Raw genomic sequence first — 23,448 nt, 5'->3', positions numbered from 1 at the left:
TCAGCAGAGTGCGTGTGCTGAACCGTGCTTTGGCGCCTTTAGCGGCACAAGGTACGACACGGTCATCTGGCAGCTCTTCCTGTGGTCAGAGCCAGTAACCACACGGCACATGGAAGTGGTGGAGGAGGAAGTATCCAGAACGGAGTTTGACCTTCACTGAGCTCTATGACGACAGATTAATAACCCCCCCCCCCCCGATGCTGATATCAATATTATTGAGCAAAACGTTTCTAATACCGATTTAACAGCTGATACTAAAACACTTTCAGTTATCAAACCCCTATGACAAAGAAATGTGAATGAGGTTGGATATTTTACAGTTTAACCTCAAACTGAATAACTAAAAATGAGAAGAAAACACAAATGTTATAGAATCTATGGAACTTGAAATGAGAACGGTGTGATGAGCAGAGCTTGAAACCCAACGCCGGTTTTAAAACTTTACTCGTGAAAGAGGAAAGTTTCCCACGTGTGCATCTGTAATCTCAGTTTAAGGTGAGAAGCGGCGAGGATTTGCACAGTTGTGAACTTAAAGCCTCAGACAATTGACTTTCACTGATGTAGGAGACATTTTAAATTCTGTAGTTTACCTTTAGAATAAAAAGATATTTCCACATTTGTAGATTCTTTCAGGAGGAAGGAGGAATTAAACATTTTAGTCAGGTAATTTAACTTTGAGCTCAGGGAGACCCAAAACATCCAATTCCATATTCTCTACCTGTGGATGCCGGAGCACTCGATGCACAGCAGGATGCCCAGGTTGATGGAGGCCCAGCGGGGGTCGGCCTGGCCGCAGTCGCAGCACCGCTCGTTCCCCGGCAGACACTGGATCCGCTGCAGGATGGTGTCGCCCCGGGCGCTGCGGTCCCGTGGCTCGCTGGCTGAGTCGATGCTGCTGGTGGACGGGGAGGCGGTTCTGTCCAGATGCTAAATATAAACAGATTCGATTGTAAAAACGTCACATCGATACAGAGTGGCCTGCAAATGAACTCGCTACGTCGGATTTAAAATGTATTTGTAGTTGGTGTATGATTTACCTCGATATAGTAAGAGTCTGGACTCTCTCTGTAGGCTGAAGCGATGCTGGCTTGAACTGCCTGAATCCACGCTTGTCTTAACTTTTCAGATTCCGCCTGCAGCATGCAACTCCTGCAAAACAAACCATCACAGATTCAGTTACCTCCCGACAGAGCTACAACTTCCAATGTGTCCCAAGTGTCTATAAAACATTCAGGGAGACGTGTCCAACCAACATGAGATCCCAAAAAACACAAAACAAAGTGAGTATTAGCAAATGACAGCATTTGTAAGGTTTAAATGAAATAACTCATTTTGTAAAAACATCCTTTTGCAGTCTATGTGCTGGAATGAGATCCATGAAACGTGTATAACAAAACCATAGACGGCATGACAGCTCCCAAAAGTGAAGCCAAAACATCTGGATCACCCCCTGGTGGCTGGTTGCAGTATAGGTAATAAACCCTGCCTCCTCCATGTTAGTGAATTCAAAAGTCAAAAGTTACATGAACATATTACACTTAAAATCATGAAATTTGATCTATGTAGCTGTAGATAATAGTCTAAAAGTCTAATGTCATTTGGATCAATCCTCTGGGGAACATGAATGTCTGCACCAAATTTCCTAGTAGTGATATGTCAGTTTGGAACAAAGCGGTGGTCTGGGTGTCCGATGATATTACGCTAGGGTGAGAGTGTCTTACTTTGTGGGGGACACGACCTCGAAGCAGAACCTCCTCTCGATGTCCTCACAGGGTTTAACGGAGCACAGCCGCAGATCCTCCACCACCACCGTCAGAGAGTCCTGCAAACACAAAACCTCCGATTCTCATTTCTCCTCTTACCAACGGCTCAAACTGCTGAACCTGGAGAACACGACGCGTTCGACATGCTCACGCACGGATCGGCAGAGAATTGAAAATGACCTGAAAACCTCAAAGGCCTCAAAGCGAGTGCTCCGATATCAGATATCTCTCGACTCACAGAATCCGTGAGAAAGTGAGTGATGATGGATTTCAGTGTAGAACGCCATAACGTCAAAAACCACCCTCCCCATTAACGTTGCACTTAACCTCTCAGATCCCCCTTTACCCCGGGGACAACCGATAGGGGGGAAGATGTATGTAACTTGCCTTGAGCTTCTTCTGATAGACCAGCTGACTGTTCTGTATGGAGAACCACCGTCTGCAGAGAGAGGAGGGATGAATAAAACATGTTTTAGATGGATATTCTTTCCATGGTTGAGGGTCAGCGTGCAAAAGGTGAACCGCTGTGGACACCGAGGGACTGAGGACGAGTAAAAGCATCGCTGAGTAAGATGGGTTTTGGTCGTGGCTGCGTTTTAACCCTGATCACGTGACAGGAACAGATAAAAGCTGTCAGCGAAGGAGGAAATTGAATAAAAACTACTCAACTTCCCGTCATTTTTAGAACAACAGCAAGAAATTTATAATTCAATATCCATTAAAACACGAAATAACATAAAAACAGCCTGAAAACACACAATTCAATCCAACATTAAACATCAACAGCAAGATAAAAACAAACTAAACACAATGAAAAATAATTTAAGCGTGTAAAACAAATAATATAACATGTTATTCATACCTTTACCTACATATTGTATTTTTCACGTTTAAGAGATAGTTTAATATATATACATACACATTTTTAATTCATCTCTCCCTAATTTATTCAAATTCTTATTTTACTTGAAAATGTATTTCATTAAAATTGTTTAATAACCCTTCTGTGCTGCTGAAACGTGAATTTCCTTTCCTTATATTTTGCATATAATGACCTCATTTTTAACTAATTGTATATAACTTCTGCAGTTCTCTACTTTTATCACCTCACTCCCCTGTTTTCACTAAAGTAAATAGAGAGCGTTGCCATGTGTGTTACCTGTTCCAGGTCTTAAAGGCGTTGCTGGCCCTCTTGAACAGGTACCCCTCCATCACCACACCATTAGGAGCATCCACGTTGAACTCCACCTTCGAGTCGTCATACGAGAAGTCCTGAAAGAAAAGAGGAAGAGAGACGCACGACCCGAACATTAACCCCGGCCATCACACAAAAAGAGGTCACGGGACCAGCTGTCCGTCGGCAGGAAGACGTTCTGACCTTTAAATCGTCAAACGGGAAACTAAACCCCTCGTTTTCCGTAATGAGGTGGCTGCGTGTGAGTGTGAGTGCTGTTCCTGGAATACCAGTGGCGTTCGATGTGCATCGTACTGTACATACAGTCCATAAACCAACCAAGTCATCAGGAATTGTGCGACCATGTGGAAACGCTCACGTGCGTGTACGAGAGTGGAGTCGCATGCCATCTTCCTGTGTGGCACACACGGGGGGGGGGGGGGGGGAGGGCATTTCATAACTCAACAGATGTGAGCGTGACGCAAATCCTTACATAAACAGAGTGATTCATGGGAAATTAGCTCCTGACCTTTTTGTGACTTGCAGCTTACTGATGACACCTTTATATCTTTAATGCGAACAAACAGGGAGTCAGGGCCGAGTTATTCCTACATTAAAACTCAGAAATCACCGTTTCAACAACAGTTCTTTGCTGTGTCATGTAAAGGAAGAGGAACGTGGAGCAGTATGTCCACAGTTAACATATATCCAGAATTTAATTTCATCTTCTCATGCATGTGGGTCCTGAGAAGAGACTCAGTCTCCGAAGCAAAATCACTTCAGGTGCTTTCAGACGCTTTAACTGCAGAGATGTGTCAGTCATAGAAAAAACACTGTGCTGCAGAATATATGAAAGTGTCTGCTGGAGCGACCCATATAAAACTTCACAGACGCTTGTTTCATAAGAGAGAGAGAGAATCGAACTCGCAGCAGCGCTGAGCACCGTTAACTTCTCACTGTCTGAATAACAGCACGACTCACTTCTCTCTGTGTATCACAGTTTAAACTTTAAATACACATCGAACAAAGGTCGAATTCCAGCTCATAGACAACAACAGAGTTCATGAGACACCACGTTTCTGTCATGGAGCTTATTTATGATATTTATACAAAAAAGCCACAGGTTGTAATACGAAATCTGACAATAACCAGCATAACAAACACCTAAAGAATAAGACAAACAATACAAATCAGAAACAGCTGAATACGAATGAAAGGAGAGAAGAGAAGTATATTTATATATATACTGTTTTTTATATAAAAAAGTACATCTAGTGTTAAACCTGATCATTTTCTTTTTAAATTCTGATTTTAATAATACTCTGCAGGCAAAAAGGTAATGAGAGGAAATGAGAGAAAGCCAGGAATTTTAAAAAAAGTCTTTCTTTGCTAATCTGAAGTCACGCCCAAAAAAACAAGCACAAAATCCGATGAGATGATTTAAAATAATAACAACGACACGAGAACTACAGCATCAAACAGCCAATGAATACAAATCAACCCACCAAGCTGCGGTCCCACCGGCACAAAATCTTCATTCTCAGACGTTTGGTTTGTTCCAGCAACATTGAAAAGCACGAAAAAAGTTCAAATAAAATTAAAAAATAGAATAAAGAGGCTCCTAAAAACCGGATCTCTCAGAGTGGAGACATGTCGCTCTTCTCTCTGTGAGCTCTGCAGCTCTCACAGCACATTGTGTCGCTGCAGCACGGCGAGTAATTCCCACACTGACGTGTGTGCCCTCCACTCCAGCTCCTGCCCGCTGCCCTGCGAGCCTCAGGATTACCACTAATTACCATACAGCTGCCAATCCAGCCACGGCAGGAAGAAAAGCACGGTACTGTAGCTGCTCTGGACCCACGGACAGAAAGCTTTGACACTTCAGAGCCTGGGTTGCAGATCCCTGACCACACCTCCCTCTCTGGAGTAAGTGGGAGTTTCAGTCCCATGTCCACTCACAGGGGGGGGGGTTCCATCTGGGAGGCAGCCAAACATCACCAAACAAATACGTGACCTCTGGAGCTGAGGCTGACAGCAGCTCCGCTCACACACACACACAAAATCCCCTGCAATGCAACTAACTGTCAGGCAGAACTCACAGGAATCCATCTTACCTTCATCTGTCTGAAGCCGTGGGTTTCTGAGTGTAGCACATGACAAGACGCCCGACGAGATGAGCACTGGATGGGCGGCGCGCTGCAATCTCTCGAGCTCACAACAAAGGTCGTCTATTTTTAATGATGCAACGTCACACGGACAAGAAACTGAACACGGGTGAATTATTGATCGAGCTTTGGAACCAGCGACGTCCAAATGTTACCAGCGAACGAGGAAGTTGTGGCGGAGCAGCGGGGCGGGAAAATTAGACAAACAGACTGAATTCATCAAACCTGCTCAGCCTCCGCTTCTACTTCACTGATCCACGACACACCTGCTGGACCTCGGCACAACGTTACCTGAAGGCTGAAACATCTCCAGCCATGAAATCCACTATCTCCTGTCATTACTTCATCATCTCCGCCAAGAAAGGTTACGTTTTCATTGACTGTTGAAGGATTATGCAACAATTAATGGACGGACTTTCTCGAAACTTGGTGGAAGTTTTGGGAAGTTTGTGCCAAGAAAGAATCCATTGGAGCAACCAACCCTTTGGAGCAGATTCGATTAAGGACTTTGTTTAACATTGCAAGAGCTCTGAGTAGAGCCTAGAGCGAATATTCCTCCGCTAAAAGCCCAACAATCTGCATCCGCACCAAATATATCAGTCCACTAGGTTTTTAAAAAATCCAGATCTGTGCATTATTCCATTAAATAGAAATATAGATGTCGCAATTAAGAGGGTTTCAGTGTTAGATAACCTCCCACTGGACTCTCTACAAAAAACAACAGATCTTTCTCTGAATCTTTAGAAACTTCACTGAATCCTCTAATGAGCGTAGGAATGCAAAAATTCAAGAAGCCAGCGCTGCAGACACGATAATTACGAGTGACTTGATGTCTCAGTCTCTGGCCTTCGTCTGATGAATTCGTCTAATGAAGGCCCTGGGCAGATATGTCACACGTTAAAGAATAAACAGAGCTGTATAGAGGAAGTGTCGTACCCTGAAGAATGAGAATATTTAAACAGAGAGGACAAATCTGCGCTTTACGTTATTAATTTACATGATACGTTACGTTATGCATGTTGCCTCTTTGTCTCCTGGATATCTACAGGCATGTTGTTTTGATTTGTGACGTAGAGCGTTGTTGACGTACATAAAAAAGTTCAAACCATTCAAACTAAGTATCATTATTTCACTACGACACGTATCTGCAGTATTAGGCTGTAAAAATAGATGCAGTCACACACGGGGAGGGGGGGGGGGGGGGGCAGCATGCAGCACTGCACCGCTGATACAAACGCAGAAATATAGAGCAGCAGGCAGAGCTGACTGCCTTCGACAGGACTTCTCCATTAAATCTGTGGTTAAAAATGAATGGCTCTGGCATTTAGATGCGCTCGCTGCTCCGCGCCGCCCGCCAGCGATGGCGAGCGTCCACAGGTGGAGCACTTTAACTCGCTCTCTGCTCCCCCTGGTTCCAGCTTGTACCGAGCAGCGGCTGCTCCTTTGTCCCTGTGTAAGTTGACACAAGGCTTATTGCACATGCTCCGAGGGACGAGGAAGAAAAGAGCAACGGAGCAGAGAGTAACGTTCGGGGCCATAGTGGATCTCAACTGGTTTAAAATGTGCCGATTTGAGTCTTTCCCAGACAGTATCAGTGGTTTACGAAATGCAACGTTGGGCCACTAGGGGTCCCTCAATCAAAACAATAACAAACGACCTAGATCTACGACATCGTGAAGCAGCGAGGGATCATGGGAGCTGCTGTCTTCACCACCAGTGACACGACTCAAGTCATGTTCACTAGTGAGGTCATGTGGAAACGTTTGACTCATGTTACGCAGCAAACGGCGACAAATAAATGATCCATCACTAGCGACCAGAAAGTCACGTTACCGTGAATGAAATGAGTGATTTCTCCGGGTTTGTCGGAAACATTTTGGATAATGTAAGTAAAGAACATATATAACATAGGTCTAGTCATTTTTAGACAAATCTTATCTTATCTTTTCTCATCTTATCATTTATTTTCTAGATGTTTACAAAGCAGAAAAGATGTGGATCTATGTTTATTTTCTTTATTCAAGTTCTATATATTTGGTTGCATTTGTGTTTTTTAGTTAAACTGTAAATTATCCAGCCTCAGTTACATTTCTTTGTCGTAAGGGTTTGAAAACAGCATCTTAGGAAACTGTGCCAATGTTTTCTATATCAGTATTGGAAATTGTTTACTCCATAACATCCAAATCTGTAAATTGAAATTTGACAGTTTCTGGTATAAACACATCTAATATCTGATTTAATCTTTTCGGATTTTCAGAGTAAAACAACAGGAAACAGTCGACTGACCTATTTTTACTCAGGAGCCGCGTCTACAACCTTTTCTATTTCAGGACCCTTCAGTTCTGTCTCTGCAGCGGCTGATGTAACAGACGGTTTCTATACGGGTCATTCTAACTACGCTCAGTGTTTCTAATTGTTCCGCATAAATGATTCACGATGCACTTCAGCTTGGCGGAGTCGGGCGACAGCTGAGGGAAACTTCAAAGGGCTTTGCTAATGTTCCGCGCTGCCGCCGCTTCCCCCCCCCCCCCCCACTGCACAACACCAGAGCTGCTTCAAGTGCAACATGGAAATTCACACGGGAAAACAAATGGAGGAGAACTCACCTGCATGAGGGTCTGAGGAGACGGAGGCGGCGGCAACATGGAGAGAGAAGAGGAGAGAACACGGCGTTAGAATCTCCAGAAGCAGACTGGGTTAAATGAGGATAATACAATAATCTTTCAGGTTGAATGCACCTCTGATGATCCTCTTTACAGGTCCTCCAGTGATGAGGCTGCTCATCACAACTCGGCGACAGAAAAACATCACCCACGTTCTCTCACACCTCAAGTTTCATGCACATTTCAAGGAGGCATCTTCAACCTGTGACCTCGTTCATCTACTCGTTCTCTCTCCCTCTGTGATGGACGGCGCACGCAGCTCAGCCTCCGACAGCTCGGGGAGGAAACGGATCAATAACCGGCCCCACGTGCGACCCGGCCCTGCCCCGGGGCTCAGGCCGCAGCACAGACCTCAGCGCCTGCAGGCAGAGCGCTGACCGCCTGCAGGCAGAGCGCTGACCGCCTGACAGATGGCCACTGATCCTGGGGCACGGAGGAGCCAGACGCTGGCCCACTGGACATAAAGGTTTGGTTGTGAATTATTAAAGAAGGCGATGCCAGATAGAGAGAGCACCCTACATTTATGGATTACATATTGGTGATGGAAACTACGCATCCCATAAACCATTGAGAATGATCCCTTTCCAACCAACTTTCTTCTCCTCTTATAAACACAGCAGCACGATAGAGAGAGAAATCAAAGTTGCTCTTTACGTTGAAGCTGACACCATTTGGCTGTAGTAAACATTTCCATGGTTACGGAAAGCGTCACCAATCAGAGACGACGCTATTACACCTGAGGATTGTGGGTAGTGTAGTTCTTCTCCTTGACATTGCGAATAAGACACATTTTTCTGATAATCGATATCATATGGCCCAAATCTCAAGGCATATCTCTAAGAACCACCACTGTGAACCTCGTGGTGGCGCCGGACGAGTAACCGGGGAATCATCAGAGTCAGTGTGATTCAAATATCACTTCAATCCATGCGATCGGACCAACGTGGTGCGGACGCGATTTCAGATCCTCAACAAAACGTGAGATCAGCACTTTAACGGACCAACCGCACAGTGAGATGTTGCTTATACACCAGAAAATGCACACGCACCGCAGACAACAGTGGGATTAAATCACTTAATTCAACCTGATTTAGTGCTTAAATCGATGCCCGGACTTTGTTAGGGGAGATTAATCAAACACTTCCCAGCTGCCCAGGTCTAATCCCCCCCCCTCCTCCAGTCACAACAGACGCACTGGGCCAAGTGGCAGACTGGATCTCGGAGGTGTGATGAGAGCACGTTCACACCCTGGTAGCTTCACAGTGCGGCTCACTGTCAACCTGCCAGCCCCACAGACAAAAGGAGGATTCCTTCAGGGTGTATTATCGTTTCAGCCCATCCCGAAATACCTGAATTCTTACTAAGAACAAACGGAGACGAACAGACCCGACAGTGTTTTAACTGTTGAATCCAGGATTTGTAATTTGTGTCAAGTAAGTGTTGACAAGATAAACTCTCCCGTCTCTTAGGAAACCAAACACGGATTCAAAAATAGATGATCCAATGAATCAGATTCTTTTTGTATCTCAGGAGCCTCGTGTACTTTCCTAATTTAGGCCGTGACAGGGTTTCTGCAGGGTTGAAATTTAAAACTTTTTCAGCCAAAGTATTAATGGTGGAATGGAAAACCAGTAGAATCAATTATCATTATAATTATATCACATTTCCAGCTGTCAATAACAATGATACCTAAAACTGAATCAATGAACGTGACCTGAACCGGGATAAGCAGCAGAAAGTGGACGGATTGATTCATAAATTACAAATTATTGATTCCAGAAGTTTCTCAGACTTCTTCTAAGGGTTTAATTTACAGACAAACCTTGACTAAAGTAACAGGTGTGAAGGTGCATCATGTCAGAGTCCAGACCAACAGACAAAGAGGTGGTCTGGATCGAACTGACCCGTAGTTTCAAATGGAAACGACGGAACAAAGACATTTCGCCTTTGAGGTGTGAAAACCCCCACTGTCCTAAATCAAAGGTTCTTTCCATGACCTGCAGATACCCTGCATGTGCATCGTTTACAATTTCTATTTGGTCGATTTGATAAGAAAAAGGAACTCACCCTCTGCTGAATGGTGGCGTGTTTATGCTCCATTTCCCTCTTCTCCATGGCTGAGTCAATCACCAGCTGATCCAACTGAAAGGCCGTTCACACAGAGAAAACAAAAACAGGAACGGTTGATGTGAAACTTCTTCATTCTGCAGTGGAGTCGCCATAAAACACTCAGCAGGACGGTTTCAAACACAGACTGAGCCTCAACGGGTCAGTGGCTGGATGAAGCATTGATTCATCCTGCATCACTAAACAAGTCAAATAACACGTGACCAATGGAGCCTTTGTTATGATTTACGATGGGGGGGGGGAGTGCACGCAGAGAGGAATAGTATATATATAAATAAAATAGATCCGAAACTCAATCCATCGCAATGTTTCAATCACGAAGCGGAAATCTAACGGACAAGTTATGCAACTGTCCCTCGGCCGTGGTTCGATGAAACTAATTCCAGTTGAGACAATGAGCCCGGGGGGGGGGGGGGGGGGGGGGGGGGATGAAGTTGCCCTCCTCACCTCAGCCGCCAGTTTCTTCATGTAGGGGTCGATCTCGTCCAGCAGGTTGTAGCCCTGGTGGAACAGCGAGTACTGGGCGTGCATGAACGACAGCATCTGTGTGGGACAGAGATTTTTTAAAAGCATCGTTATAAAACACACTGACGACTTTCTATGTGTGTTTTGGAATTTGGTGTAAAAGATGCAGGTGTCGCTGGAGGCAGCCGTGGACTCACCGCGTCGAGGATCTCAAATTTCTTCTTCGCCTGCAGGACGTTAATCTACAGAGGAGAAAAGTACATGAGTTGCTGAATGAACATTTGAGAACTGATTAACTTGTTGACAACATCCAGGACAATACGGCAGATTTTACTTCCTCTAGTTACCTCCGCCATGGAAATGATGCTTTTAGTTAAGGTGAGGGGGAGAAGCCTCTAAATGTTGGTGTGGATCCGGTTCTGATATTTATGGTTGTGTGTGTAATTTGGTGCAAATCCAAATAAAAATCTGGATCTAGTGAGTTTAAATGTGCTTTAGGACGTATGAGATCTACTCAGTGTTATTGTAGTTGACAGTTTTTTGTCATTTGTGCCACATTCACCCTGATTTGACTGAACAAACTTAACACACTGGCCGACAGGTGACCTTTCTGTGTTTTCCTTTATACTTCACATCGTGGTCCCCACTTAGGCGTCTCCTGAATTAATGCATTTGCTTTGTACATCTGAACTGATGCAAAACTAAATGACATTTTTGTGCTACATTTGAGAGGTCACTCGCACACACAGCACATCTCCCCGCAGCTTTGACCTTTCTTCCGCTTTGAGACGCATTAAAGACTCAAAAGGGTCGGACGTCTGAGAGCTGGGGGGGGGGGGGAGAGAGAGAGAGAGAGAGAGAGAGAGAGAGAGAGAGACAGAGAGAGACAGAGACGGCTGCCAGCAGACAGAGTCCAGAATGGAAACAGGGCCCCGGCCGTCGCAGCGATCGCACAGAATCCGTCTCTTTGTCCCCGCGGGCACTCGTGGGGACAAAGAGACGGGTGGGAGGTTACAACTCATGGGCAAAATAAACCCACGGAGCAGATGAACGGAGAATGTGTCGCACGGACAAGAGGTCGGACACAGACGTCGCTGCAGATCTGAGGGGAAACGTCACTTCTCAGCTGTACAGGTGATATGAGTCTGTCACACAGGTGCATTATACACTTCCCTCTCACTAGACCAGAAATATTCCCACCACTTCTTTACAGAGTAAACGTCCTCTTTTTTCTTACTCTCTCTTAAATGCCGATACGACGAGTGAACTATTTAATTTATTCATTCATTTATTTCCCAACACTTTTAGTATCTTAAAAGAATTTAAAACTTTTTCATGGTGTTATCGTTTTAGAGGATGAATGTCTGTATCTTTTTTGTTTGTTGGTGATCTTGTAATTTCCCTGAACCAATTTGCCTTTGGGATAAATAAAGTTGTATAAGATCCTATTAACAATCAGTGTTTAGGATGTGAACCATCAACTCAAGGCATAAAGAACCAGGACAGATGACAAAACGATCATAAATATATATATAGTCCATCCATTTTGGACTTTTGAGGACGATTATTTGTATTTTTGGAGGCCCAAACCTGTCAAGGGACTTAATTTTGAAATTATATTTGGGTTCATCTCAGGTTTGGGGTTTTGGTCAGGCTCAGACAATTTTCTCTCGGGGCTTATTCGAGTTCAGACAAAAACCTGTGGCCTCTAGAGACTCTAGTCACTACAGACTCAAGTTAATTTGGGGCACATGAATAAAACATGTAGGAAACCCTGTACCTGTACTGTATGTATGAAGAGTGGGGCGGTTAACACAGACAAGGAAATCATCAAATGTATTTGAGTCCCTTCTCTGACCTGTAGCACGTAGTCCAGAGCCAGATGTCGGAAGCACCTGCGGGTGATGCTGAGCGTGCTCGTGGCTTCTTCCACCTCGTGAGGCTTGTTCCTCGGCGCCTGAGCGCTCTTCACCTGCGCTATTTCCATGTCCTCGCGCACCCGGTCAAAGTGCTTCTTGGTGTCCTTGAACTTCCGGACGTCCCTGACAGACACAGAGAGGAAACGAGTGAGCGCAGCCAACGGATGAAAAGCTGAATTCAGGAGATGTACAGGGGAATAACTGAGTTTGGATATTTCCAGGGGGTGGGGGGGGGTCACCACAAGGTCAGTGTGAGGTTAGACGTGCTGTAACCTACTTCTGGATCATTCATGATATGACTGACAAAATATCCAGGCTGCACCTTGTTTAATATTTAAAAACCCCAAAAAGGTTTTCAGGGGCAACGGGGGTGCGTCTGCTCTTTAAAGGTTGTGGACTTTTTTTTTTTCTACCTGTGTTGAATTTTTCATACAAGTGAATTTCTGCACGGATACAAAACTGAAGCGTCGTAGGTTCACTCACTCTTTCACAAAGTTGTGCAGCTGCTGCTTCACGGACCTCTGAGCTTGATCGAACAGAATCTGAAACACAAGGAATTACTGTTAAAACACAACGAGGCTTTGTGCAGCAGGAGTTTGAAACCAGGTCAGTATTGCTATACTAGTGACTTAAGGGTAAATATGAATGTATCAGATAGTTAAATCATTAATAATGAATTGGTTATTAAGCAAATATTTCACAATTTTTATCTGGATCTGCAACAAACTACACACACTCATAAATACCAGTCCCTTAAATATACCTGATTTCATCAAGATCCATGAATTACTCTCACAATGTTGAAGAAAGTGAAAATAAAATCCAGACTCTAACAGACAAACAAACACAACGAGAGATGATTCCCATCTTCACAAAGGATCTGATTGTAATAATCACCAATCATAAACCAACTTGTGTTAAAGTAGCATCAATTCCAAACTGGGGGAAACTTCACCAAGTTCCCAAGAGTGAAAATCCACCGGATCACTTATCAAACCCAAATTATTTTAATATTATTGTTGGATTATTTACACAAACTCAAAATGGTAAAGTTGCATTCTGTTAAAATCCTTTTAATATCGAATCTTTCTCTCTCTATAATATAAGAATTTAATCATATACAAAAGACATATCCAATATATCCAATATAGAGTTTTAACACAAAAATTACAACCCACTAGTAAAGAGCTAAATCAACCCAGTAGCACATGGATCTATAATGACCCAAATTAGGTCAATTTTAATATGACCAATGTAATATTGTGTGAGAGACAACAGTTTGTATGGTATTTAAACCACCTACATGTATTTATGACCAACAGGGGGCGACGCAACACAACACAACTTTTTGCTGCATTCAAATGATGCAAAAATCCTCCCTCGACGCCTGTTGGAATGAATGGAGGGAGGAATGTCTCTCAGATTGGAACACACGCGCTCTAACGCACCAACACGCTGCCTTCAGTTACAGAGTTTCACATCCAAAGATCCCTCCTCCTCCTCCTCTCCTTTCACACCATGCACATCGTCTGATTGCTGCCGCTGCCGCTGCTGCCGCTGCTGCTGCTAAATAGGTCACTCAGGCAGAGAGGACGTGAGTGAGAGGGAGGGATTTTGCGTCGATGTGACACTGCAGAGTCTGCATCCAGTGCAGCGGCTGCAAACCCTCTCTGACATATTGTCGTGCAGTGGCCTGTGTCCTGTCACCGCAGCTGAGCAGCAGTTAGACAGGTCGAAAAGGTTTGTGTCCCGCCTGAATAATTGGATCTACAACTGTGTGTGTGTGGATGAGAAGATTTCAGGGCTCTATAAATGGGCTTATGGGGGTTTTAACTCATAACAGGCGCTGATGATGAGTGAGCCACTTCTCCATTGTTGCTGCGCAGCCGGTGCACAGAGGCAGCAGAAGAAATAAATATAGACGACTCTAATTTGACTTGAGGATAAAAATGTGACTCACAGGGAAGCGGTCAGTTTTAATGCATTCCTGCCAGAGAAGTGTTTGTTTTGATCGTGAGTTAAGGCCTCGTCTTTACTGCTCTATAAACCCACTGGGTCTAAATATGTGTGAAAGTGGAAGAACAAAGACGCTCAACGGAAAGCATCCACTTCACTGTTTGTAATTAACGAACAAAGGAATTCCTCCGATACCGATGGCAGGCCGAAAAAACCAGAAGCTGCCTTTAATGGCTTCATGCAAAGTGTCGTGTTCAGCGCCCTCGTTTGACTGAATCACCAGTGACTAATCGTGCATGTGTGGTCAACCTGTTTCCCCGGGACAGAGTTTAACAAGCTCTCAGGGAAGTGCAAGTGAGAAGTGGATCAGGATCAGCAGGCCGGGCGGTGTGCAGGGGCCGTAAACACCCGGGTGTGAGATTAGGTCGGGCGTCGTGCAGAAGGCGCGGAGGTGGACGGCCACCAAATGTTGTCAAGTAAACAAGTGCACCTCCGTGATTGTTTGTGAGCGAGTGGCGGCAGGAGAGCTGCTGGGAGACTTCCTGACTGTGGGGTGAAGTGCAGCCTGCAGCATTCCTGAGCTGCTTTGTGGCAAGCTGACACCCTACTTTCATCGGGTCGAGGTTTCACGAGTCGTCCCTGCGTGATGTGAACTCCAAGAGTGGAAGGCAGGGTGAACAATGCACTGCCTAAAGATATACACTACGCCTGAGGGGTTATTGTGTTTTAATTAGCGACTCCAGCGCAGCGCTCCGGGGACGTGGGTTCATCGGTGGATGATCGCGACTAAAGTGGCAGCCAGACAGCAAAAGTCACTTGAGGGAATTTGAAGTCGTTTCCAACGAGCGGTGGTGCAAAGAGAGACGAGATCTTCGGCCTGCGTTTCAATACTTTATAAACACCTACGGAAAAGGCCTGGAGCTTGTGAACGTTAGTTACACAGGGTAGAAGCACGTAGCACCACCGACAATATAACATAAAGCTTATATCAAAATGTGCTATAGCAACGGAATTGAAAGATCTGAGAACAACGATACGGCTGTTTGCTGACATTGTAAGAGGAGCTGTCTACACTCTGCAATGACAACACATCTGAGAGCTCCCCTGCTGCTGCTGATGCTCTGAACCCAAATGGCAGCAGAGGCACCAGCAATTACCCCCCCCCCCCCCCCCCGACTCTGCCACAGTCACCAGGAGTTTGTAAATAAAGCCACTGCTGATGAGATAGAAAGAAAAATGTGCGAGGATAAACCTCAACCAGCATGAAACTGGAGCCACACAGTATAAGTCAGAGTTGCACAACAATCCCTAACAGCAGCACACAGACTACACACAGGGGTCATGTACTTAACGTAGCAGTGCACAGGAACTGATGTAAATCATGCATTTCTCTAAATGTTTGAAAACCTTTCCCAGCATTTCATGGGAAAGTCGAAGCATTCAGCAGATTTTACTGGGCCTCAGTGACACAGGTTTCTTGGTAGGAAACGTAATGTTCACAGGAAAAGTGTCTTTAATGCAACACAGATCGACACGAACACATGAAAACCAGTCCGATGGAAGTGGGACCTCAGGCATTCTCTTCTGGAAACGTAAAAAGAGGTTTAGCCAAATGGAATCCGAACACAGTCGTCCTGCTTCTCTGACTGAAGGCGACGAGCCACTGACTGGAAGAACACGAACAAGGAAGAGGATTTAAAGTTGGCACACTTTGATGCTCCCTGCTGGAAAAACCAGGATAAACCTGTTTAGATCGACCTCGACCAGCGGAGGAGAAGAAAAAGACAAGAGCTGAAGCTGGAGTGCAAATCTGTGCAAGTAAGAAAACATCTGATCGGGTTTGAGCACAAGCAGGAGCTATTTGAGTGCAAGTGCAGGGGTTTGATCAAAAGCTTGAGAAATCCTGCTCTCAAACTTAAAGATCTGCAGAAAGAGAGGAAACGATACGTACAGGCTCTGATTCACAAATTACTACATGAATGTTGGAAAGTTAGAGCCGGAGTAAATAAACGCGTTGTCGTGCTCATGTCATCGGTTTGCTCAAAGCCTTAATGTGGCTCCAGACATTCATTTCATTACGAACGTAATCATAACATTTACTCTCTTTTTTGACAGACGGGTCAACGGAGCGGGGCGGCGATAAAACAAAGAAAACACTATGTTGTAAGAGAGAAAGGCAAAACCTGGCACATCTTCACCGAGGCTGACGTCACAGCTGAAGAATGAGACGGCTACAACAACCATCACAATGGACTACTGTCCCGACTACCGCCCCGGCTACCGCCTCGCTAATTCCCCCTCTCAGTGCACCGGCATGTTGGGACACGGACGGATTTAATGACATCAATCAAGCAATTATCTTCAGCCCAGTGGGTGCAATCCCAGAGACACTGTCACAGAGGAAGACGAGTTTAATCCTTCGTGTGTTAAAGTTACTACAAATGTCACAGGTGGTTTGTTTAGCCCGTCTCCTGCAGGAGCTTTGTTTATAGAGTCTGATTCACTGTTGCATCAAATATTTCAATTTGTCATCGTTCGGTATCGTGGCCTAATCCGACAAAATCCTGCCACAGATCAGCTCAGGAATGCTGCAGGCTGCACTTCACCCCATGTGAGGGAGTCTCCCAGCAGCTCTCCTGCCGCCGCTCGCTCATAAAACATCACAGAGGTGCACTTGTTTACTAGACAACACTTGGTTTACGTTGACCATCCACATCAGGGATCTCGGCAAACGTCCGAGTCAGCTGCTGCCGGACATTCTCCAGAGTTTCCCCCAAGCTAAAACTCCAGAGAGTGTCCGGATGAGCCCATGTGAGAATAAAGCAGAAGATTATCAAAGATTATCAAATATCTCCGGATGGAAAACATGAGCCAAACATGTAAAGACGCTGGACAGACAACGGAATTCGAGGAGCTCATCTCCGCAGCTGAGAATCTCCTGCTGCGTTTGTCGCATGTGAAAGGCAAACCGGAGAAAGTCCCCATTGTGCGGACATTCTCTGGGGTTCATGTCTGAAAACAGCTGGACTTTCAGGAGATAATCCAGAATTCAATGCGTGCTTAATAACAACAAAGTGTTCTTTTACATATATGAGCGTTTAGTCAAGGACCAGTTTCTCTGTCAGGCCACTTGTGCCCCATTTAAAGACACATTTTCATATTAATTTTCCATTCTAAACAAAGAATGCAGTTGCAGACAAAAAAAAAAAGAAAAGCCCTCCTCTCGTGTCTTTCTTTGTTTTTCCAGTTTGGTTTCCAGATATAACGCGTAGACACTGGCATCTCCCGTAGGAATTCACTCACTCATTCAGTATGTACAGCCCATACTGCACGAGGACACCAATTCTATTTAAAATTCATGTGATCACAACCTAAATTCCTCCACTCGTATCATGTTTTCTCCGCATCTACCTGCTGTAAATCCCCCCCGGCCCCTATATAATGTGTGTTGGTGCATTAAGACCATGCAGCTCACATGTGAGTCTCTCTCTCTCTCTGCATCTGTGTGTCAGTCTCCACTCATTTCTAATGGATGTTCCGAGAGTCAAACATAAGTCAATTATTTATCGAGTGTTCATATGGAGTTTCATGCTTGAATTAAACAGAGAGACTGTTAAAAAATGTTGGCCTGATTCTGCTGATGCTGGAAAAAAAAAAACTGAAACGCAGATTGAAAAGTAAAAGACGCTCGGGTCTCTGACCTGAAGAGAGGGGGGGGGGCTGCACTTGGCTTGAGTTTGATGTTCATGCAAACAGACCCTGTTTGTTCTGTTGTGTGGTAACAGCCTGGCAGGGGAGCTATCAGGAAGCCGGGGGAGGGAAGGGCCCAGACTCTATAGTCGTCTTGACAATACACACATTTGTGTTTGTTTCACGGGTTTTAAATGCACCTGAGTTTCGACAAGGTCAGCTGGCGCTCAGAGGTCCCATATCGCACAGCGCTATTTAATATTCTTGAGTGTCTGCTGCATATGTGAGCACATGTGGCAGCTGCATGGCACCGCAGGCCCGCGGAGGGACATCCGTCAGTAGCAGCAGATATAACCATCGTCATTTCTTATTCAGCGGAGCGCTGCTCGAGTCCCTCAGCTGGAGCAACACGCCTAAATGCACATGATGTCTCTCCTCATTAAAAGATGAACATGCATAGGAAGATTGTACAGCTTCAGCAAACTAAATCCTGTGGATCACTAGGTTCCTCAACGCGTTCTGGTCACATCGTTGCAAAATATTATCATTTCATCTCAGGGGAATCGCCTCAGTCTCGCACTACCCTCCTTCCTCCTCCTCCTCTTCCTCCTCTTCTGTTCTTTGTTTACATCAAAGCAACAAAAGAGAGCCAATCATGTTACTGTCCAGTCCGACTCTGGACTCCTAATGGACTGGAGGGAGGTGGGGGGGCGAAACCCCAGCTGCGCTCACAGTGGACGGGGCCAGCTGGACCCCGGCCAAACCACGCTGTGTTGTGGTCTCTAACGTGTGACACGCCAAACACAAGGGGAACCCTCCGGCGCTGATAGACTGAAGGAGCTCTGATGGAGTCTGCGTTTGACTGGAGCTCACGGAGACAAGAGGGAAATGAAAGTGGCATCAATCTGCTCGTCCAAGTTTCAACCACCTGCTGCAGTCTTCTAATGAATCACAAGTACTTTTACACTTCTCAGGTTTTACCATTTATTTATTCATTTGTGGCCACTCAAACAATATTAATATGGGCTGCCACATGTGGATTATTTACCCCCAGGTGGCTGGCTGCAGCATCGGTCATAAACCCCTCCTCCACTGTATTAGTGGATGGGGCATGGACCGAACTAAAAAGTTAAACTAAACTTTAAATACCCTTTTTTACAAAGTTGTTTTCTGTCATTTCAAGCATCCTGAGAGGTCCGATCACAAGTCAACGGCTTCGTCAGTTCACATCTGGCTTAAGAATGCGTCTTCACCATCGGTAAAGATGGACGACGCGTCTCCACTTCCTCCAACTATTTATAAATGAAGCCAAAATATCCCAGACGCGAACGCTGCCCCCTAGAGTCGGCGCAGCAGCGATCAGGGGACGGAGCTGTAGTAATCCTGAGTCAGTCTCAGCTGTCAATCAGGATACTTCACACTGGTTTTATAGCTTGAAACAACTAATTAAAACCAACCTTAACGGACAGATTCCTGTTCCTACCAGGTCTGAACAAGGCCGACGGTTAACTGTTGCCCAACTCCTCATTAATCCTGCCTGTCTGCTCATCTCCTCACTGTATCTGTCTGGTTGGACTTCCGACCCACTCAGGTTACTCATATCCACTCACGCTGTCGACAGTCACGCACGTACATACTGTACACATGCCTGGCCGTATGTAGCTCGCTGTGAGATGTCAGAGGTCACAGGGTTACTAATGTCCAACGGCTGAAGCTAATTCACGCCTGCCTGAGCGACCCGAGCCATTAACCCTCCATTTGTGATGTTAAACTCCCTGAGCCAACGGACTGGGAGCGAGCGGGACGCAGGGAGAGGCTGATTTGTGATGACACATCTTTGTTGCAGCTTCAGAAAGGAATGTGATCCCCACACACACACACACACACACACACACCCACAGACACACACCCACTGCACTTTACGGCATTGTCAAGCACACGAGGGGTTCGAGCTAAAGGACTTCAAAAGGGCCTTGCAGGGGCAGAATGGGGGCAGGGGGTCAGGAGCCTTGAAAGCAGGGGGGGGGGGGGGGGGGGGGGGGAACCACACAGATGTGATGCACGAGCTTTGTTTAATGTCTGGGGAAATATTTAAATCATGATTTAGATCATTTAAAATACAGTAACAAAGCTGGAAACAAGGAAAAACTGTCGATAACTGCTTTTAAAAAACAAATAATTCACAGGAATGGACAAGGCAACATTTATAAACATGTAAATAAGGCTTTATTAATAATCTGTTATAAGGTATTCATGGGGGCGTGTTTTTAATTGGTTGTTAACACAGCAATTTTATAATTGTAAATAACTCCTTATCCCCTTATTTTCCCCTTATGACTTTTTGGTTTGGCCCATGTCCCATCTGCTAACATGGTGGAGGCAGGGGTTATGACTTCGGCTTCACTTTTTGGGAGCTGTCATGTCGTCCATCTTTATACACAGCGAATCTGTCGGACTGGACCAATTATCATGCGTTTATAAACTGCTTACAATTATAGTTGGGAGTTTAAGTATTTCTACAAAAGAGCTGCAGCCTAAATCTATAGATTAACAACTTATTAACACCAATTACTGACTATTTGACAATTAAAACCATTCATTACTGATGGATGTGAGGCAATTATGAGGGAATCCCTTTTTTATAAAACCATTCACAGAGACAAACTTGACCTGTTTGCTCTCTGGGGTCCAGTCCAGGACGTGATACAGCTCAGCCTGACCCTCTGCTTCACACTGGGGGGAACACAGGCCCCTTGAAAGCCACTTAGCGTGTCAGGATGGAGTCATAGTGCTGGTGTGTCTCAGGCGAGTGCATGTGGAGCATATGGGGACAGTCTGGAGAGCGGGCTGACTTACCATGTGGTAGTTGATGATCTCCTGGAGGCTTTCCCCGCACTTTTCCAGGAACTCCTGCGCAAAAATAACACAAAACACTATTTAAACTCTAAAATACATAAAGAAATGTTCTCATAACTGCAGCTGTGTTTATATTTGAGGATAAAAAGAGGGAAGTTCAGGCTGTTACAAGGTAATACCAAACTTCATTTTGAATTATAGAATAAAGTCAAAGCTGGTTAATGTCACTGAAGTGTACTTTTGAGCCGGAGAGGATATTTTTCCCCTTGAACCTTGTACGGGAAAAGAAACTGTAATTGCAGGGCTGATTCAGATCTTTTTTTACAATGGGAACTACAAATATGAACAAGACTTTAACAAGAAACTCACAATTAGTCACACGGCTCAGGCCAAGAAGGCTTTTAATAGCACTTAATGTGAGCGGCAGTGAAAACAGTGCGAGACGCCGGAGCTGCGAGCTGAGCCATGAGAAGTGAGTTTCCAGACCCGATCTGATCCTCGCTTACTAATGTGTTAGTAATCGGGTTCGCTCGCACACAAACGCACACTCATCCACCACAGAGCCGTGGAGGAAAGTCCCCGTTCACCGCATCAATCCCCCTCCACCAACGGCCAGAGAAATATACGACCACCGAGGACAATAAAGCCACGATAACGACGACCATGGGTCAGTGAGAGCAGATTAAACGATGCGTTGATCAGAAACTCACAGAGATCCTCTCGTCCTTCTTGCACTGCTGAGACAGATCCCGGATGCCGTTGACGAAGAGTTTGTTGGCGCTCACATACGCCTTCCCCGCCTCGATCATCCCACTGCATAGCTTCACCAGCTGAGAAGAAACACACACATTTAGGGGTATCTCAGCAAACTGTACATTTCATCAGACACATATTGATATAAGCAGAGATGTAGTTACAATCAAGGAAATGTCAGTCATGCCTGGAGCGAATATATGGTGAATGGTCTGTATTTATAAAGCGCTGACATACTCGGATCAAGTGCTGGGGATTGAACCACCGCCCTTCTGGTTACTGGACGACCCACTCTACCTCATGAGCTACAGCCCCCCCTCAAATATCCTGGTATATGTGAGCAGTTCAGGGTGAAATTTGAATTTTGTTGCCAAGCTATTTCAATTAATCAACCACATGTGGACGATGGCTGCAGATGTGTGTTTGTTGTCTAGATACCACCTGTGGTGACAAATGCTAGTGGGTGTCATTGTCGGGCAGGGACCATGTGTTAACTCCTGCCAACACGTGAACACTATTAATGTCACCCAGCACTGGATTGTTGACACACACTGATAATCCAGCAGAATGTCTGACGTCTGATTTGTGTGTCCACCACATGTTGTAACGTATCAAAGTGAGAACGCTTCGTTTTGTTCTGCGACCGTCAGCACAATTAGAAAATATCTTCCATTGACTCGGCTTTGTTTAGCTGCTTCTTTCATTTATCGTTCACCCTGTGTTCTGTCGCCAGGCTCTTCCCTCTCTCTCCCTCCCATCTGCTAACCAGACATCCAGTGAGACTGCAGGGACGGTTTCAGGACGAGGGGACTGGACTGGATCAGTCAATCAACTGAAATGTGGAACTTAATGGTTTCTTCTTTTCTTCTTCCCCCTTAATGATCTAATTTGAACTGGATAGATGTTAATTCAGATGCTAGTATGAAGGGGAAATTGTTAAAATGCGGTCTCTCCAGTACAGTTATATTAGAAAAGTGACCACCCAAGATCCCTTTGGCAGGAGTATAACTTCAGTGGTGGTTTCTGACACTGACGGCAGGAAAAAGAAGAGCAGCCCGCCTGACTAATCCCGGCTCTCGCTGCATGACACACACTGTAATTCAAAAGATGCACAGATGGAGCAGTGACACGAGCTTCACAGGCGAAACATCTGGCTGCTTCATTACAGGGCAACTGGAGACTTATGTTTTCAGTGAATCCCGTCTTAACACTGCTGCCACGTCACGTTTGAACAAGTCCTGAACTGAACTGTTCAACGGGACTGAGCCATATTACACTGCCCGTTATGTGGAGCGACAGACGCCATCTGACCAGCATCTCACCAGCATCTCACCAGCATCTCACCAGCATCCCTACACTGGCTCCCAGTCAAGTATAGGATGCAGTATAAGGTTTTTTTATTCGTTTTCAAAGCTTTAAATGGCCTGGACCTCCCAAATAAACCTCTGAGTTTCTCCACCACCTTCCTGCTCCATGATCTCTCCAGATCAGATCCAGTCCGAGGTCCCTTTCTTGATCCCTATACTCCTTCACTTTCTTTAGTTTGTTATCTGTTCTAGCGTCCGCTCGAATCCTGGTGTCACATAGAGCTGGTACAAGGGGGGGGGGGGGGGGGGGGGGGGGGGGGGATCCCCATAGAGATGTTGTGAACTGAAACCATAATTAAATGTGCCCATGGGTTTGACTGCTGCTGTCGGTGCACAAAATATCTGAGGGAAATACTAAGAATAAAGATTAAGAAATAGCCACAATGAACAGACACTGTGAGGTAAAAGAATCCTTCATGTATTTAATAAGTTACGTTCAAAACTGAATAACTCAACTTGTCTTCTACCTTATAGAAAACCATACTTTGTGTTGCACTGCTACACAAAACAATAGTGGCCACTAAATCCTTGCTGTGCTGCCACACCTCAA

The 23,448-nt window shown here is 45.2% G+C and overlaps 1 protein-coding gene across 4 annotated transcripts in view; it reads right to left on the bottom strand.

Moving 5' to 3' along the window:
- Positions 1–23,448, bottom strand: part of acap3a (ArfGAP with coiled-coil, ankyrin repeat and PH domains 3a) — a 59,743-nt gene that overhangs the window by 10,047 nt on the left and 26,248 nt on the right. For all 4 annotated transcript variants that reach the window (XM_034591258.1, XM_034591259.1, XM_034591256.1 and 1 more), the window contains exons 3-15: positions 21,489–21,608; positions 20,779–20,832; positions 12,760–12,818; positions 12,216–12,399; positions 10,555–10,599; positions 10,340–10,435; positions 9,833–9,907; positions 7,709–7,720; positions 2,923–3,035; positions 2,151–2,202; positions 1,722–1,822; positions 1,038–1,149; positions 719–927 (exon numbers count right to left, since the gene is read on the bottom strand). In XM_034591258.1, coding sequence (XP_034447149.1) covers positions 719–927; positions 1,038–1,149; positions 1,722–1,822; positions 2,151–2,202; positions 2,923–3,035; positions 7,709–7,720; positions 9,833–9,907; positions 10,340–10,435; positions 10,555–10,599; positions 12,216–12,399; positions 12,760–12,818; positions 20,779–20,832; positions 21,489–21,608 — 1,232 coding nt within the window. The remainder of the gene's footprint in view (positions 1–718; positions 928–1,037; positions 1,150–1,721; positions 1,823–2,150; positions 2,203–2,922; positions 3,036–7,708; positions 7,721–9,832; positions 9,908–10,339; positions 10,436–10,554; positions 10,600–12,215; positions 12,400–12,759; positions 12,819–20,778; positions 20,833–21,488; positions 21,609–23,448) is intronic.

This window comes from Hippoglossus hippoglossus, chromosome 7 (assembly GCF_009819705.1).
Source record: "Hippoglossus hippoglossus isolate fHipHip1 chromosome 7, fHipHip1.pri, whole genome shotgun sequence".
NCBI lineage: Eukaryota > Metazoa > Chordata > Actinopteri > Pleuronectiformes > Pleuronectidae > Hippoglossus > Hippoglossus hippoglossus.
The sequence above is the reverse complement of the archived record's forward strand: the minus strand, read 5'-3'. Positions and strand labels throughout refer to the sequence as shown.